The 19,660-nt window shown below is 40.4% G+C and overlaps 1 protein-coding gene across 1 annotated transcript in view; it reads left to right on the top strand.

Annotated features, from left to right (window-relative positions):
• tmem104 (transmembrane protein 104) overlaps positions 1-19,660 on the top strand; it is a 77,090-nt gene that overhangs the window by 47,220 nt on the left and 10,210 nt on the right. Inside the window, exon 9 of the mRNA XM_049560487.1 lies at positions 7,989-8,082. Within this exon, the coding sequence (XP_049416444.1) occupies positions 7,989-8,082 (94 nt within the window). The remainder of the gene's footprint in view (positions 1-7,988; positions 8,083-19,660) is intronic.

Consider the following 19,660-nt stretch of genomic DNA (forward strand, 5'->3'; position numbering starts at 1 on the left):
GCGGAAATTCTAGTTTTAAGTTTGATAATAGTTTTATTACATGTCTCCTGTGACAATTATGCCACAATCTGACTTCAGGAATCCCAGTATGACCATCAAATGTTTCTTTTGACTATTTGTACGTTTCAATGGTACATTATTATACAGGAGTTTAAATAGAGGTCCCAAAAATGATGTTAAAATCACCACAAAATGTAAATCTGGACTGCTTAATAAGTTGTCCATCATTATTACAGTAGGATTCATTGTAAGCATGATAAACCTCTCATGCATTCTGCAAGACTGAATGGCTATGACCTCACATATTAGACAGTTTATTTCTTTTTTCCTCAGTATTTGCAGTTACACCTTCAGTCTGTGTCCTCTAGAGAGAGGTAACAGGACAAATCTCAGTGTTTGTATCCATCATTGCTGTGGTCACCTTTGCAGTTTCTCATCTCAGACTTACCGTTTATTGTGTTTCACTGAAGTGTGTGATTGCAGCCGGCCAGGTGGCTATGGCTGAAAGTGTTGTCTCATACTGAGGAGGAGAAACGGCTGATTTTTAAGAATGTCTTTGTTGTCAAAAGTGAAATGCTTATAGTTGATGAGTGTGCTGCTCTGGAGGAGCAAAAACCCATCAGCTTGCCGAAGAGAAGGGAATGGAGGGGAAGGATCCAGCCAAAATTGATTCATGCCACTTTTCTCCTGACAGAATTTGTTTTTGTTTATTGAGACATTTATTAAAGTGAGCATGAAACGTAAGCAGTTTCTGTTGCGACGAAGCAAAAAAGCAGACAAAAATCTGTATGTTGGCCTTGCGAGCAAGACTGAGATGAAATTGCTAGAACAGCCTGAACAAAGTATTAAATGAATAAATGCATTGGAACCAAGTGTCATTCAATCTGTCCATGTTATGAAATTCTAGTTGTATTTATCTCTTGTTCTCCTGTTGTCTGGCAGTTTTATTTCTCTGCCTGACACTGCTGCACATTTCCTAGCTGAGGTGGACCAGGGATACTGGTTCTAAGCCTGTACTGTGTGATGCGTAATTACTACTGTTTGAAATATCAGGAATTCTGAGGTGCAAAACAAAATGCCTTTATATCTCAGCAGCATGTATAACAGCGATCATATAAACTCTCAGCATTAACATTATGTGACACCTTAATGCACTGCAACAGAACCACACAGTGAGGGACAAATAAAATGGGTGTATTGTGGTCCTCCACTTTTTGTTAAGAAGAAGAGATCTATGTGTTAATGTTCCTCGCTGAGAGTAGAGATAGTATCTACAACCCAGGCTCACCACACAGGATGTTTTTTGCCAAATTAATACAAGACTGTGGTTCATAGAGCGCCATCAACAATGACCCCTTTTTTCATCTATTATGGAAGCCAGAAAAGAACAGAGAAGGGGACGACCTGACACGTATATTCTTATTGGCTGATAGTGGGTGATTATACAAGTGTCTGATTTTGAAGGTAGATATTAAGGAGGACCACATTATTTAAGCACACCACTTTGTGTCACAGTGTCACAGATAAAAGCTGGTTTTCAAATAACAACCAAGACCAAAACTCTACACTTTAGCAATATTTCACATTAAAATACTGCAAACATAAGGAAGGAATTGCGCGCCTGGAGTTGCTTTTTAATTTGAAATGTCCGTGAGTTTTATTGACCATCAGAGAAGCTTGGAATTAAGAGTCTTTCTCTTATATTAGACTTTTTCAAATAGAGGCCACTGTTTAAGAATTTATAGTATGCATCATGAAGCTCATGTGGCATTAGCAGTCTGCAGGATTATTTGGACTGGACCCACCTCTTGTATGCTTCCTGCTTCTTCCTCAGAACGCAATCATACTGAAAGTGCACAATAGCAATGCTTTATTTTTTTAAAGTGGAATGGTGAAGTGTGATCTCCTGCTGGTCATGCCTCTGGTGACCCTACCAGCCTCTCTCTCTGCTCTGCTATGGTCATGCCAACTCTCTGGGTCTGAGTCACCCTACAACACATGGCATCTGATGCTTTTACACTCGCCCACTCACACTTCCTCTACTTTTTTCCATTCCCATGCTCCCTCTCTAAATTTTCTGTGCCTTCTTCCCTTTGCTGTGTGGCTCTGGTGCTGTTATGAGCTTATTTTTATTAAACTCAAGAGGCGTTTTCTCAGAGGACCATGCCTTAACTGTCTCTGTTGTGGAGGTACATGCTTCCTCCAATATTTAGTTTTTGTCCTCATTGTGTAGTTAATGGACTATCTTGATGGTTTCGCATGTTTTAGCTCATTAACTTCAAGTCATTCACACCTAGCATTAGTGCCAGCCATTTCCTCAAGACTACCAAGGTTTTAGAAATCAGCATAAAATGGTGTTCATAGGGATATTGTCAAGATAAGATTTAACAGACAGAATGCACAAAAACCAATTGTGGATATGTGTGAGATATCATTTTCAGGATTTTCAGAGTTACCTTTTGATAAAATGTAGTCATTTCCTTTTAGTTTAAAACCTGTTGAATCCACTGCTGTTGGGGTTACCGTTTCTCAACACATAACTTGACTTGTGGCTGGGGGCAGACTGATCTATTGAAGCTGTTCTAGAGAGATAAATCTCTTTCCCTTACCTTTCCTGTGATTGATTTTTCTCCTGCGTTGCTCTTCGATTTTGAGAGACATTTCCCGGTGATGTTAAAAACAGCTGGACAGCTGGTCCGAAATGTTTGGTTGGTTATCTACCAATTTAATAGGAATATGCTACTAAAAGTCAAAATGGGGCCAGAAATACAAAGCACATCCCCAGAAGTCACATTGTTGTCTGTTGCTGGTGATCTGACTAGTGCAAATGCAGCTCTTTGTATAAAGAAGGAGGTGTTGCAGTTATTTATTTTCAGAGTGGTGTTGTGTTGCTCTTGTTGAGATTCAGTTGAGCAGTCTGATGTCCTCAGGCCGTTGTTTGGTATGTGGTTTTATGGGAGGTTGTAAGGTGTTGGAAGTGCACTTGATTCATGACTGGTCCTGAAGCTGTTGAGAAAATCAGCAGCCATTAACCCTGAGGGATATTACTATCTCTGCTCACTATGCTGGATTTTGAACGAGCACTAAGATCTGTCTCTCTGAGCTGATATGTACCATGTTAAAATATGTATATGTTAAAAGCTTTAGAAATAGACTATCAGGACTTACTGACCAATGAAATTTATCCTTATCCAAACCAAGGTGCTAAATATGTGTAAAGACAGAGGCAGAAGCGAATGTATTGCATCACATCATTAACACAAATGTTGTTTGTGCAGTCTGCGTTGATTCACCCATGCAGTCAGTTTACCAACTGTACAAACGTTAGCTTTAAACCACCTCGCAACAGAGACACTTGGCATGTGTGGAAGTGTGCCTGTGTTTGTTTGCAAGTTCAGCTTCTTTAGAACTCATAAGAAATCAATTTTTTTTTAAGATGAGTGGCAGAGGCAAAGGACGGAAAAGACACCAGTTGTCACTGTAAAGTCCTCTTGTGATAATATCCAGGGAATCACCAAGCCTGCTATCTGCTGTCTAGCTCTCCATGGTGAAGCCTGTCTCTGGTCTGATCTATGAGGAGACCCACAGTGTGCTATAGGTCGTCCTGGAGAATCTGATCCATGATGCCATGAGTTAGAACATTTTAAGCTTGTACTGACATGTCTTGTACGTATTGTACGTGTACATAAAATTTAAAGTCCACCTCATGCTTTGTGTGAACACAGTAAGGATAGAGGATGCCGTATGCTCTACAGTTTTAAAAGCCCTTTGATTTTGTGACTTTTTTGGAGCTTAACACCTATGCACAGGAAGTTTGGCACATTTCCTTAAATTGAAATTGGGGTTTTGTAGAAAACAGGTTCACTGCCTTCAAACTCAGGCATTGGAAAAATTATATTATTTTGTATCATGCAAAAATTTGGCTATATTTATTGGCACAAGTAAAGAAAAATTTCAGAGGACATCCTATCCTATTTCTATAACATTTGCTCCAAAGAAACAAATAAAGGAAGGATTATGTGTACTCTTTTGCCAAAAAGTCACGATATAATGCTAAAAACAATCATAGTCTCTTACCATATATAAAACTTGAGCTCAGTATGTTAAACATTTGGTCAACTTTCTGCTTATTAATGTACCCCTGAAAAGTCAAAAATATATCTTGATTTAGTCTCCGATTGGCATGCTTTAGTTTACAAAGTGATCTTTAGTCAGAAACCAAGGTTGAACAGACCGTGTTGAAACGTTCAGGGCTAAAACACTGCTGTCTGTCAGCCAGCTGCCATTAATTTCACTTTTTCTTCAGACTCATCTTTCTTCATAATGGTTCATTCATTACCTCCAATAGGTGTTGCAGATTTATGCTTTGGCTCGGCTCTAGCTTAGGCTGCACTTTGCCAGGAAGACAGCTGGTAATACTTTAATATATAGACACAAAGGCATCATCATTATTCAGCAGAATTAAATGCTATGATTTTTCCCCTCTCTCACACCTACAGATACTCCAGCTGTCCATCTGTACATCTGGAAATAATAGCTGACTCTAGCTGTGTTGGAAATCGCTCTCTTGTTCCCTCATTCATTAGTACAAACATAGGAAACACTCTGCAGGGTGCTGTTGGACATCTTGAGATACTTTTAAATCACTGTTTTGCTTCACCACTGTCTTACTAATTTACACCATAACTTAGTTCAAAATTGCTCCCATGATTTCTCCTTCCTGGATCTTGGCTTAGAATCAACTTATATTAATGTTAAGTCAAAGTTTGTGTGCTTAAAATATCAGTAGAATAATATCATATTCCAGTAAGTGTGAGAGGGAACTTGAATGGAACATTTTATATGGGAATATATCTTTCTCTGCCCATTCTCAGTCAAGGCTTTGGAATTCCTGGATGGTTTGGTTTAGCAACCCCTTCGACTCCTGACTTAGGCCCAATCCCAAAACACCCCTTGCCCCCAACACTTAGCCCTTACTCTTCCATATTGCATGTTCACATCTAGTGGTAGGGTGTCCTGATTCTTGCTGGGATAGAGGGCAGAGTGTTAGGGCTACATGGCCCTCCAGACAGAAGTTTTTCAGAGGCACACTTCAAATTGAGTGTTAAGACACTCACTGTTTCTTATAACAAGCGAAACAAAAGAAATTGCTAGTATGCCGATGTCTCAGTAGTTAGCTAGCTAGCTAGCTAGCTAGCTAACTAACATTACATGTTTATTGCTGATGATGATGATGTTTATTGAGCATAAGATTCCCATATTTTGAAATATTTTGAAGTTGTATTCCCCCCCTTTGATGGCATACAATGCCCAAAATTGGACTTAAGTCCAGTAGTGAAGTTGCTGCACTAGTTACGGCTCCTCTAAAATCAGTACAGACTGGGAGGGTAGGAGCATAGTTTGCAAACATTGACCTACAGAGCATTGACAATTGGCCTGGTAATGAACTAGTGTTCTTTTTTTATTTGATGACTTGTTTGATAGAGTCCTAACAACCGCAAAAGGATGCCTATAGCCCACGCAAGTGAAATCACCACAGCAGAGGATGACATAATTGCAAAATCATGCCAGCATGGATGACTACTGATTATATATCAGGGTCTTGAAGGGTTGTCCCAGTTCTTAGGGGAAGATATCAACCACTACACCTTGTAACTCTGTTCCGAGAGGCAAAGGGGCACTGGAAAACAAGACGTAGGGGTAAAAATATTAAATCAGATTGTGCCTTACTGTGTATTTACTAAGGGACGGTTTTCAACTACAGAATATATCATCAGTACACCACAGTGATGATGCTAACAGGCACATGTACCATGTCCACCTAAGCCACAACAGTAACAGTAACAGTTACAGTAGAAGAGAATGACATCTTGTGAATTTAGCCTCAGTGGAATTAAAGGTCTATTTTTTGGACCATGTCTTTTAGTGATATCTCTTCCTGTGACCCTGACATTCAGGGTTGGACGGATGATTGAAAGTGCTGCAAAGGCTTCTCAGAGTGCCAAGTTTCTAGCTTTCTTTTTATTACAGATTTTATGCTTGTTCTTCATAATTGCTGAAATTATTTTTTGCAGTGTTAAAAGATTTTTCCCGGCACTAAGAGAGTCACTTTGGAAACCCCAAAGTGTAAGATATGCTTTTAGTGTTGAGTAGCTGTCTTTATGTCCAACCTTTTTTTCTATATGTTTTACATGTCTCTAACTTGATGTCTTGCAAGAACATGAATCCTTATTGCACATATTCTCATAATCACATATTCTCAAAATATTTATTGTGAACATTTGCAAACTCCTTAGTCAGTATGTTGCACAATCCATCCTTGTTACCATAAACACTGCACAGCTCTCTGCATTTTTAAACAGATATACTTTACACAATGTGGAGTTTACATGTTCTCCCCATGTCAGTGTGGGTTTTCTCTGGGTATTCTGTCTTCCTCCCACAGTCCAAAGACATGCATGTTAAGTTAACTGATAATTCTAAATTGGCCGTAGGTGTGAATGTGAGTGTGAATTGTTGTCTCTCTCTATGTGTCAGCCCTGTGATAGTCTCCACCCCCCCGCGAACCCCAATAGGATAAGCGGTCAAGAAAAATGAATTAATGAATATATTTTTTGTGTTTTTATTGTACATTTCTATTTTATATTTAAATAATAAATTAATAAAATTATCTCTCTTTCTATATTTGCCTAAAATATATATATCAATAAATATTGAGGCAAATTCCTTGTATGTGAAACCCATTGAGCAATAAACCTGATTCTGATTCCAACACTGAACTGCAGTCCTGTTCTGTCCTCACAGAGCTGTGCATGATGTAAGTGTGTGTCTAGACTGGTCCCTGTTTGAAACCCTGCAGTCTGCTCCTCAGATGAAATGGTACACAAGTGACTACCCCTGAGATCACATGCCACTCAAAGTGTGCAGTCCAGCCTGAGAGCATCAGGAGGAGGAGGAGGGGAGCTGATGGAATTGCAGCTACAGTAGCTGAGCCACTGCCTCTGATTGCAGCTCTTGATAAAGAAAAGTATCTGATAGGCAATCAGAGCTGTGGCCTGAGAGGATTTGAACATTTTTGGTGGACTATGGATTGGACCACCTGTTTATCTGTTCACCTATCTTTCAGAGGGCTGATGGGATTTTGACAGCAGATGCGTCTCCACTGGCGCTTCAAAACGACATGTCAGGGCAGTGAAAACAGAGCTGCAGGATAAAATGAACATGGGTCAAACAAACACACCAAAGTGGGATAAAACCACAGTGTTGAAGGCAAGGGGAGGTGTCTATCCAATTTATTGAAAAAAAAGAAGAAGAAATAGTAACTATCCCAATTTCTTGGAGCCCACAGCACAGTATTCAAATAACTTAAATTGTGCGACCAACAGTCCAGAATCCAAAGATACTCAGTTTATATTGATGTAACACAGAGGAAAGGAGCAAATTATCACATTTAACAAGCTAAAACCATCAAATGTTTGACATCTTTTAACAAAAAACAACTAACACAATTGATTTATTATTAAAGTAATTTTCTGTCATTACACAAACTGATTAATAAACTGTTTCAGCTCTAATAATAGTCATATAACACACCAGCATATGGCCCGGAGAATTACCATAACCTTGATTTAATGCATGTCTTACACAGTCTAAGAAACCTTTGATTAAAAATTAGAAGTATCTCAAAGGTAAGGTTGTTCAGATGTTCATAATGTTCATCGCCTGTAAATCAAATAGACAAGCTCTGACATTTACGGCATCATTTGTGGAGGGTGACATTTTACTGTTATTGCCTCGGTTTCTCAGTGTTACCGCTCTTATTATTGGGTAGTAAAGGAAGGTCCTGACTGAAAGCCTGCTTACATGACCATGAGTTTGGTTCATTCCCATCATCCCTTTCTGTGATAATTAAAGCCAGATGTTAAGATGTTTTTTGTCTTATAGAACAGTGATAGTAATCAACTCTTCCTCTCTGTCCCTTCCTGCAGAGCGTCTTCACTGTTCTGTTGGGGCCTTTTACCTTCTTCAACGCCCAGAAGACCAAATATCTTCAGATTCTCACCTCACTTATGCGATGGATTGGTAAGAATAAACTAATGACACAATATTTACTCACAAACCCTGATTCTTCAAATGTGGGATTTTTCTTTGCCTTTTACCGTTCTCCACTTTTTCCAATTCAGTTTGGTTTCTTCCAGCCCTCACTTTCTGCCTCCTCCTTTCTCTGCCAACACATATTTCCATTTTCTGTGGGGGCCCCCCCCCCCCCCCCCCCCCGTTTCTTTCATCCCTACCTCTCCCTCCCTCCTGCCCTCGCCTGCGTGGCTGCTGTGCTCAGGTCTGTCCATCATGGTTCGGTCCTGCTCTGTGTCTTTGATTCCCATCTCCTCTCATTCCTCAGCCTGACAGGCTTGACAGCCCGTCCCAAGCTTGATTGGACCGTCACTCACAGGGCGACGGGCGAAAATAAACCGCCCGTCCTGGGCCCCGCTGTTAAAATCACAACACCACTGAATCATGGCACTCCCGCCACCCCCACACAGCGGCTTGCTAGCTCGCATAAACAACACACAAACACAGCAGCATCCACATGCTGTCCACTGGCTGGCTAAGTAACACAGGGGTTATTTAGCTGCACCTTTCACTCTTCTTCCCTTGTCTGCACCCTCCCTTAGCGTGCTATTCATTTGACTGGTTTTGTCGCTTTTGCAGGGCTCTTTACAACCCTGGCTAATGATTCAAAATGGCTCCAGTCAAAGCTTTGTACTTCCTCCATATTTTTGAGCAATAACGTGTGGAAGAGGACACTAAGAGGTCCAGCAGCCGATAAAATACGATTTTGATTTTAAAATCACAAATAAAATCAACGTTAATTTCAGTTTTGATATTGATAAATGAAGCCCATGATTCCCTCAGTAACATACTCACCCTCGAAGCATGACATGTTTAGCATCACCAGTGATCCCAAAAGAAATTAAAAAGAAATGCATCATACAAACTTTCCTTTTGTGGTTGTACTGAGTGAACCATACAGTGAATACAGGACTAGGTCTGCATTGATGCTGTTGAGACACTCTCTCTTTTCAGATATATATATGTGTGTTGGTCTTTGACAGCTACAAGGTGTTTGGTTTGATGTAAAGCGGCGTTCTGCTCTAAAAAGCACTGTAACACACAGGAGCAAGTGGCTACAGTATCCCACAGTGCTCTCCTGTTTACTTGTGGATCACAAAACGCCTTTAAATCAAATGTTTGGCAGTCAGAGGTGTGTTTACAGGTGTTTTATTGCAGCTTCAAACAATTTAATACTCCACTTTAGATCTGCCTTATCCTCTGCAGGCTTGAGAGGTGGTTGTGAAAGATTTTTAGTTTCCTGGTGGCTGTGAGATGACTCGTGAATTTAAGTTGATCACAGCCAGCGTTCTCTAAATGAGGAATCTGCTAAATCTGCGTTGAGTATCACTTAATATAGCACATTTATCTACTCAACTCAGTTTAGTTATTTTCTGTGCCTGAGTCTCAGGATCTGTTTTATTTGGAACACCCTACAGACATGTGACCCCACCTCCCCTCCTGACCATTACTCACCACTTCCTGGATACACCTGCAGTCACCTGTGCTGCCCTGTGAGGGGACATGGTGTGCTGGATGTCGGGGTTAGCAGCTGGCTGGTGTGTTGGGGCCCTGCCTCCTGCCCTCAGCTCTGGCCTTGTCACGATCGTTGCTACTCAACTGTAGTCACCTTCTTGTCCAGCGAGCCCTGTTTTTTACACCAAACATGAGTGATGGTGTGGCTGCCTGCTGCTGTGCTGCCTCAAACATGCTGTGATTTTCAATGGAGTAGCCATTAGCCTCAGTCAGTGTGACACCTACAACCCAGAACTCCAGTCCCTTTTTTTCCCCCTGCCGTGACACTTGATTGTTCCTAAATTAAAATGGAAAGTGGTGTAGAGGGCAGAGTGTGGGCTCAGGCCATCTGTACGCATTTTGTTTGGTCACTGAGACGTCTTAAGCTGTACAAATATATTTCTGAGAAAAACTAGAGATTGATGCATTCAACTATTTTGCCATTTTCAACACCCGATGGGAAATGAGTTGACCTGAGGGTGTTACTTCATATATCTGAGACAGTTGTTTACCGACTGCACACAGAATAATGCCTCTAACATGTTCTGGCATATTTGAAACAAAACTCATAGTTACAAGGAGCGTGCTACTCTTCAGGGCAAAGTGACAAGTGTCATAGTGTTCAAGTGACATTTGTTCCCAAAAGGCCGAGAGAGGCATTCTGTTGTGTTCTTACTTTTAGGTTAAGTTTAACTGAATTTAGAAGTTATTAAAAAAAAACCCACACGTACACAAAACACTACAACCAGACATGGCAACCACATGTGAAGTCTTTGTTTAAGGGATACTTTGCAGGTTTTCAACTAGCTTTGTATCTTAACAGTGTTGGCAGTATGTGTAAATGAAATGTGGTAAACGTCCATCCAGCTTACCAGCATTCAGATCTACCTGCGCTCACCTTCCAGCTTAAATTTCAGAAACTACAAGCATTTGTGAACAGGAAGTGGGTGTCATTGTTTAAAAAAGAAGGCTAAAAATCACGACAAAAAAATATGAGCCAAGATTCTGTTGATGTGTTGCCTATTTCTCGCCTAAAATGTTTTCACAAACATATTTTACCTTATTGTACAACTGTAATATGAGATTGTTTGTCACCAGTTGGCCACCATATTGTTTACTGTGTCAGAGCGGCCAAGCTCCCATTATGTCACCCACCAGTAGGAGCATTGAGCACTTTGTTATGTAACTCCTAATGTCATAATTCTCCTCTCTGAATAGCAACTTATCGGGCATACATGTGACTTTAGGGGGTTAGGATGCCGACCATGAGCTGAAACACCATGATTCAAGTCCGGGGACCTTTGTTTCATTTCCTCCCCTCCCTGCTTCCTATCCTGTTTCTCCTTTCTGTAGTAAAGGCAGAGAAATAACAGAAAAAATAGATAAATAAAGAGAAACATAACACCCCTTTTTACCTTAAACAAGCCCCCCCTTCTTCCTTCTGTACATTCGGATCAGATATACTGAAAGACTCCATCCACTCCAGCCAGTCATCATTCATTTCCGGTCAAAATTTCAAGAGCTTGTTAACCTTTATGTCTATCTTTTTCAGCACCGCATAGTAACAGATGAATGCAGCTGCATATAACATGCATCATTACTCACTGAAGCACATTAACCTTTTTGATGGAGCATTATTTGCCAGTGACATTTGTGAATTTAAACAAAACCATGTAACACTGCATTGAGATGTGGTTGTTGACATTGGTGCTGTTATTAATGTTACCGGTCTGTTATTCCACTCCCTAAATGGAAAGCCAGTATTTGGGAGTAGGTGTAGTTTATTGGGCTTTTACAGTATATTTCAAATACATCATATTTGTCACAATCATGTGGTGGTACAGAAATCTTCTGTGCACTGAAAAATAAGCCACACATGAAAAATTAACCAAAAACAACACTGAAACAAATAAATGCAAACACCACACACATTCCTTGACCACTATATGTTGATAAATATAAGGAAATGTAAATGTTATTGCAACCTGTTGGAGTCAGTCTCCTCACGTCCTGCCTCCTGCCCACTGAAAGCAGGAGCGATCATTACACTGTATATCAGCTCTCCAGAGGACCACCTCCTAAACCCTGACAGGAGCAGAGAGCTTCTCTAATTGATATTGAGTGGTATGAGAGGAAGGGAATAAGTTAACAGCCTTCCTCACTCAGTAAACGAGTATTAATCACTTCTGTTCATCTCTCCTGGGATCCATGGAGAGCTGTTTGGAGCCTCAGAGGTGTTACTGTCTGTATTAACTGTGGAGTCAGAGGCATATAGATCTGTGCTTCCTATGAGCGGCTGTCTCATTTATTTCAGAGGAGTGATTTTTATCAGGTGTTTCTTGGTGAGACCGTCATCCTACTACTGTTTTTTTTTTTCAAATTTTCTTGATTTTTGTTTTCAAAGCATCTTTCTGAGCTTTTTTGAAAGAGCTAAAACAAAAACAACACTCAGTGACACTTAAAGGGCCAGTGTGTAAAATGGGTTGAAAACCGTTGAAAACAGTGACATCAGTGGTCAAATTCTAGATTGCAGGGCTCACTCGCTCACCCCTCCCGTCGGGTAAATGACGGTGGCCTTGTAAGGACAAAAGGCCTTGTAAGGACAAAAAGCCATGCACAGACATGAGTTTTTCAGGAGTAGGTCTATCTAGCGACAAGGTGAATATTTATTTAGAAATCTAAACCATGTTACGATATTGTAATGAATCCCTCACGAGCAGGAGACCAGAGGAGCGTTCGGGAAAAAGGCCAGTTTTTTTAAGCACTCCAAAAACTCCGGTAACACTCCATGGGGTAAAAGACTCCGTCCCAAACTCTGACTCTTCTAGCGTAACACACACACTCCATACACACATACTCATTTACCATACAGAGTGGGGACCCCCCTCCCCTCTCTGCTCCACCAATCTCCAGCCCGCACACTGACTGACAGTGTAGCCTGTAAACAGAGCTCAGCTGTTTATTTAGCCTAGCAATATCTCCGGACTATAGTAGCTGCAATGGACGACTTTGAACGCGATTTTGAAGAGTTTCTTGTAGCGGACACAGACCCAGAGCCATACCTGTTTGAGCCGGAGCATACAGATGAGGAACTTGGATGCTGAGCGGGTGAGAAGAGAGGCTGAATCCTCCACTCCCATTTGGCTGCACAGAATGGGATTCAGTGCTACCATCATTGGGGAGATATATCATCAGGAGGAAAAGCGCTGCAGAGAGTGCATCACAAGGAGTGAAGCTGCGTCTTCTTTTCCTTGCAGATAACGGTTCGGGTTCATTCTCTCCTGTTGCGTGCTAAGTGTGGTCCATTCGCAAACTTTATAACTAAAAAAACTTTTCACTACTCTCTATCGACGAACTACTAACACTCTCTGCTGTTTCCTCCTCCTTCTTCCTTCCCTCCGCTTTCTTCATTGGTTTATTTATACACTCGAAACGCGTTCTCTGGCTGGCTGGATTGTCCGCTCGGTCTGCCATACATACATGGCGGCGCAAGATGGTGACCTCTCTAAAGCAAGCCCTTGCTACATATATATATAAGCATAATTATAAGGCTACGAAATCCAAACAAATTTTATTTTATAGCGATTATACACTTATATAAACATATTAATGGGTAGAATATTCAGATTCAGATTCAGATTTGACAATAAACCATGCTAAATATTACACACTGGCCCTTTAAGAACGGCTTTTTTTTTATTTATTTTTTTTTATTATTTGAATTGAACAATATGTTATCTCTTAACAGTTGAAAGTATTCTTAAATGTCTAAATATATTAACAGATTAACATAAATAATAAAACATAACCCAACTACAATAATTTAACACTAAATAACAATTACAGTACTACAGCCAAATAAATTTTGAGTTGGGATCAATACTTGTCTCCCTAACTCAGGAGAGACTCCACTGCCAGACACTTCTCCATTATCTGTTTAGGAGTGGCTGAGGTTGTCACTGCAATATAAATAGTTCATCTTACGTGAGGCTAACTTTGCTCGCTAACTTCGAGACTAATCGCCTCCGTTTTAATCAGCAGGTGACAAGCAAGATACAGCATCTTGGCCTGGGTCTTGAAGAGATGTAGCATTTATTCACTGACAAATAGCCAACACTGTACTCTCATTGTAGTGCTCTATTTAACTTCAAACTCTCTGCTCAGGGTGTCGCAGCCTCATTGTCATGCGTCATAGTCTCACACACACACACACACACACACACACAAACTCTCTCTCTCACACATACCTACACACTCACTACGCACACAATCTGGCACTGAAATGAGGCAACAAAGTGTGCGTTGTAATTCGGTCCTTGAGGCATGGGTTGTATTGGAACCGGTGCCATATTGGCATTAGGTTTCCATTCCCAACCCTACCTAACACCATCTTCGTTGCACCATCACTGGATCCTTTCATCAGCAACCAAGCAGAGGAGTGTCTGCACTTTGTCCGTTGTATGGTATAGTTTTGCTGGCTGCCATTTTTTAAAATCTCGGTAGAGCAAATTTTAAAATTGCGCTCACTATTGATGGTAGCTTGGCTTTTTAAAAATGGGTTTGTTCAGGACATCTCGTGTCGCACTAGTGACATTCCTTTCTGTTTTAACTCCACCTTTTTGTATCAGCTCAACTCACTTGATACCTTAACCAAGGTGGTACCAAAAAAAAGTACAAGGTACCAGCCACAACATTTACCAAAGGATAATCAAAATAGAATGATCCCAAGTGTGTCCAGCTGAGTAGAGGTGTGTTGTACCAGGCAGTGGAAATGTGGCATTAGACTATGCTTTTAAAAAGTATTTATCCACCATAGTGTTTCATTGTCCAACAATATTTAATCAATTTAGATTTAATGTGGCTTTTTATGATGCTTTCTCTTTGATGTTAAAGGGATTTTTCTTTTGATCAGTATCTAAAAAGCTACATTAAATCCCCTTTGATTCAATTTTGGATGAATATTTTTTTTATAGGCACTGTACTTAAAACTTGTGCTTGTATTTACATTTATAGTTCATAAAAAATAAAAAAAAATGTAAGGTTTATTTTCCCTTGTTAAAATATAAACTCTTTGAGATTATATATGAGAAAACACAAATATTTAATGGTGGAATAAATTTTGCATCATGGCATCTTCAAAGCAGCATACCTGACTGTGATAAACTGAATATTTATGTGAAATGTAGTAAACAGCACTGTTGTCCTCCTCTGTACCAAGAAAAAAAAAATAACAGAAAGTTAAAGAGCCATTGCTTCAGTGATCCATGGGCCTCACCATCCATCTAATGCTCTTAGTTTACTACAACAGAGTATTAGGAGGTAAGGAAGTGCCCTAGGGGATATTCACAGCTGCCCAGTGCCATTTTAAATGGGTGAGGGAGGGAGATATTGTTTTTGAAGGTCAGGGGGACTCATGGGGCTGCTTGAGTGGAAAGTTCAGTTTGTCCAGAGCATGCGGCTCACAGGGGGACGGTGAAATATGAGCAGCTCTTAATGAACCGTACAGCAGAACCACAGTTCAGAGGTCCTGAAAAATTACATTAAAGAGGGAGAAACCCTCAGACTGAAAACCATCATTCCTTTTCTGTCTTTCTATGACATTCCTGTTGTCAGCCAAGGACTAAGGCATCTTTTCCAGTGTCACTAAATAGCAACATGATGGCGGTCACTTTCTTTGCCCTGACTTCCAGTGTTTTTCTAGTGCCCCTGTCCTCCATCCCTGCTCAGTATTGATGTTTCTATGGGTAATGAGAAGTTTGACTTCCTGCTGAGATGAGTTCCAGGGTGATTAGGGGGATGTTTTGTGGATGTCTGCTTTAGTCGGAGAACATGATCAATTGGATCTATACCCAGTGACTAAGCTTTTAATTATGGTCTGTGACCTCAGTGCCTTGTTTATCTCCGAGGTGTCTTCATTCCATGGCAAGAGTGGTTTGAAGGGAGGAAATAAAGCTGTGTTTTCAACCATTTGTTTTAATTGAAGACATTCAACATTTAATTACATGAGTTGTACCATAGAGGCTATTTGTTCATATTTGTTATCTAATCCATAAAATCTTAAATCATAAACATCAATCTTGGCTATAAACCTGTGCAGATGTAACAGGCAGAGACAAAATTCTAACCTGTGTTTTCTAATATTTACATGAACATTTGGTCTCTATTTTATGTAGTCTTGCTTCACTCACAAACATTTGTTGCATTTTCAATTAAATAAATGTTACATTTAAATGTTGAAGTTCAACAATATCACACTTGGCCTGTGGCCTTTGCCTACGACTGAATGAGAGCTGTGTTGATATTCTGTACAGCAGTTTGACCCAACCAGGAAAAAAAGAGTCTGTTGACAGTCACTTTGATGGCATGTGTGTATTCCAAAGAATTAGCAGCTTGAACAGACAGTAGGCCACATTGTGACATTGGCTGGTAGCATAAACCTGGAGGTTTGCAGCAAAGTATCCAGGCTTCTTTCCTTTCCTTTGTTTTCCTCTTGTGACCATTTATAGTTCAACTTAAATGCTATTAATGGAAATACGTTCATCTTTGTGCCGCAAAGTGTGTTGCAACAACTGTTAATTTAGGCTAATCAATGCTGAATGTAATCACCAGTTTAGAGCACCTAACAGAGTGATGCGTACATAGCAGGAGAGATTAGTGGTCTATCAGTACTTGTGAAATGCCCATTGTCCAATCATATTACTTGGTTAGAACTAACTGTTGTAAAATGCTCATTTACACCTTCATCTTATCAACATACCAGTGGAACTGAACGTTTAGATGTCCGGCTAATTTTTCTTGCTTGACATTAGTCTTTGGAGACTTCTTTTGTTTCATGTGACCAACAACATTTAGACAAAGAAACGTCTTCAGGTCAACAAAGTCATATTTGGGCCCCAACTAATGAGTGATTTCATTATCTATTCAGAATTAATTTGGATTAGTTTTTTATTATTTTATGTTCAACCAACAGTCCAAAGATCATCAGTTTACAATGATGTAAAATAGGGGAAAAATGAAAATCAGAAAAGCTGTAACCAGAAAATATTGTAATTTTTGCTTAATTAATGAATATTGAATCAGTTTAATGAATACAATGAATCAATGATCAGACTGTTGTCCATTAACTCTCCATCATTCCAGCACGTAATATATTAGTTTTAGCCTAGAGTGAGACATTACTGTAAAGTTAAACTAGTTGTGGGTATTTTTAGTATGACATTTTAATCAATGAAAAAGAAAATCCTTCCTACCAACCACACCATTTCAGTGCATCACAGTGGATTTACAGTTTTATGATGGAATATGTATCATAAGAAGCAGTTTGTGACCTTTTTTTTTACCTACAGACATTCTTTGGATTGTGCCTTCATCTTGCACTTTACAGAGGAACTTCTTATCTGTGGATAACGTATAAATTTTCAGTGCTGCGGCTGAGCGACTAGACTAATTGGTGTTTTCATGAAGCTGTTAGATAGTGTCATGGAGTTTGGCTGGTTCATCCCTGTGAACCAGAGCTGCAGTATGGAGTGCTAAACAGTAGGCCAACTGCTGTGCTGCTCTGTGCTGTGTTTGCTGATAGTCCTATCTGAGATCACACAAGTTGTTACAGGGCAAGGCAGCTACTTATCACCCAGTTGCCCACCAAACACAGCAGCGGGCCGCTAGCTGTGGTCCTGAAGGGCTTGTAGTGATCGAGCTCTAGCACAGCAAGAACTCCTGAAACCCTGGTGAAAACCGGGCAAAGAGCCAGGGCCACTAATTACCTAAGAGGTTATCCAAGAGCGCTCAAGGAGTGTCTCTCTTAATTAATGATGGGATGATTGCTGTGCTCTTAAACCACTAGAGGGGAAGATGTTTAAATTGGCAACAAGAAGAGAAAACAGTAGAGCAGTAGTACCAGAACTTTGTGTTTCATGAGACCAAACATGTTCTCAGTGTTTGAAATGCAGTCACAACACTGTCACTCCTCTCAAACATTAAAGCACAGCTGAGAAGTCCTTGACCTTCTCACAATCATCAATGAATTGCTCATGTTTAAGTGTCCAAGTCTCCGAGGAACGAGACCCCCCAGCCTGCAGCTTTCTCTTGCTCTGGTGCACAGAAGATTGATCACCTCTCACCTTCTTCCATTTTCTCCTCATTAATTGAGTCCAGCAATCCCATCTCTTCCGAGATAGCCTCTGAAGAGTCCTTCTCCATACGCAGGCAATGACTCCTTGGAGCATTGAGAGTGTCTGCCAGCCTTGACTTAACAGCAGCAGCTTTGTTTGCCACCAGTGAGAATATAGCTGTAAGAGTCTCCTCTGGAGGGTTGTTAAGACGAAAGCATTCCTCACAAGGTCGTTGCTTTCCCCATCCAGGTAATATAAATCACAGGCTGCAAGATGGACGGGCACTAGTTATGTGGACGTGATATGTGGCTGTTTGACACCTGGTCAATTTACTCTGTTCCTGTTGTGGCGTGTCAAGTGTACTGGGAAGTATTGGCGCGGCCCAGCGTGTCAATTTAAAAGTGTGTGTAATCACCATATCCTGACAGATATCTGCAGAGGTAAATGGCTCATCCTATTGGAGGGTCTTTGGAAAGATGTGTGTTGCTGCTGGTTTGTAGTGGGTGACAGAAATTTGTGAGATGAGACTTCATCAGGGAGTCAGTGGCATCTTGTAAAGGGGCTTTTTTCATCTTGTCAATACATAAGAAGACCATAAAGTAAGGCGCAGGCAATAATGTCTGTAAGCAGAGATGACAGGTTTAGATTAAAGGAGAATGTCAGACTGATGTATTTTTCATTCATGTGTGTTACTGGTTTCATTTTGTTATAGGCACTGAATAATGTATTTGAATATGGCTTACATCAATACAGAGACCATTCTGAATTTACTATGTAAATAAAGCACCAGACTATGTTTCCTTGGCCCTTCAAAGCAGTCAAGGTGATCAAAGCTAATATGCTCTTATTTCATGTCTGCATAGTGCTCCAGCATTGAGATTCATAGCTATAGGTGCAATGAGTGCGATAAAATTGTCACGGGCGGACGTGATTTGCCCACCTTGTGCAGCATGATGCAGCTGAGAGTCGGTGACAAATGAGCACATTATGAAAAGCTTCATTCTAGTGGCTTTGTTCTTGGTGTTCTGCTCCTCTCTACCATCTGATTGACTTTCAATTTCTTTGAAAAATAAGGGGTTAGTTCCTGTGCCTTAAGTAAGATAAATGAGTCCTCTGCCTCTAATTAGCATAAATCCTGGTGAAATGTGGGCAGAATAAAGAAATGTTATGCTTTTAGATTTTGAAATTTTGAGGCATTCTGAATATTATTAAGTTACTAACCTTCCTTTACATTTAACTGGGAGCTTACCAGTATGACCAGCTTACTGTCCTTTCTCTCAGGTTCTCTAGTTGCATCTTAATTTTGGCTGAACTTGCAAGAAGGCGCTTAAGGTAATGTAGTAGTGTCCAACCACCCTGAGGCACTCTTAATTAAAAGCCCCAGCTTGTTTCCTTCCTGTGCAACCTGTGAGTGTTGGCGTCAGAGAGGAGAAAAGCTCCCTTTCTCCTGTCCTGCACCTTTTCCTCCCTCGTGTACAGACAGGTGGCTGTGCTTTGTGGTTCACACGTAGCTTTTTACGGACAGAAAGGTGGGAAGAAGATGGGAGTTTGAAGGAGAAAGAAGACAGAGGGAGCAAAGGGAGCAGACAGATGGGTTGAAGTGATGGCTCTATCACATGTTAGAGAAGTTTTAGGTGGAGTGGAGGGAAATGCAGAATTTTTGGCCATTTTATGGCCTCAAAGGACACTATATTATATGATACGATATTATAACGTGTAAGTGTTCTTAGACATCTGTGTAGAGCTGCAAAAATTAAAGTTTTGATAATGGATTCGTCACTTTTAAGAAGAAAATGCCAAATACTCTCTAGTTCAGCCTCTAAAATGTGAGAATTGCTGATTTTCTTTGTCTTTTAACTGGATGTCTTTCATTTCTTTGTCCAACAAAAAAAGCAAACTACATCATCCTTGGTATAGATTCA

This window comes from Epinephelus fuscoguttatus, linkage group LG19, assembly GCF_011397635.1.
Source record: "Epinephelus fuscoguttatus linkage group LG19, E.fuscoguttatus.final_Chr_v1".
NCBI classification, from domain to species: Eukaryota; Metazoa; Chordata; class Actinopteri; order Perciformes; family Serranidae; genus Epinephelus; species Epinephelus fuscoguttatus.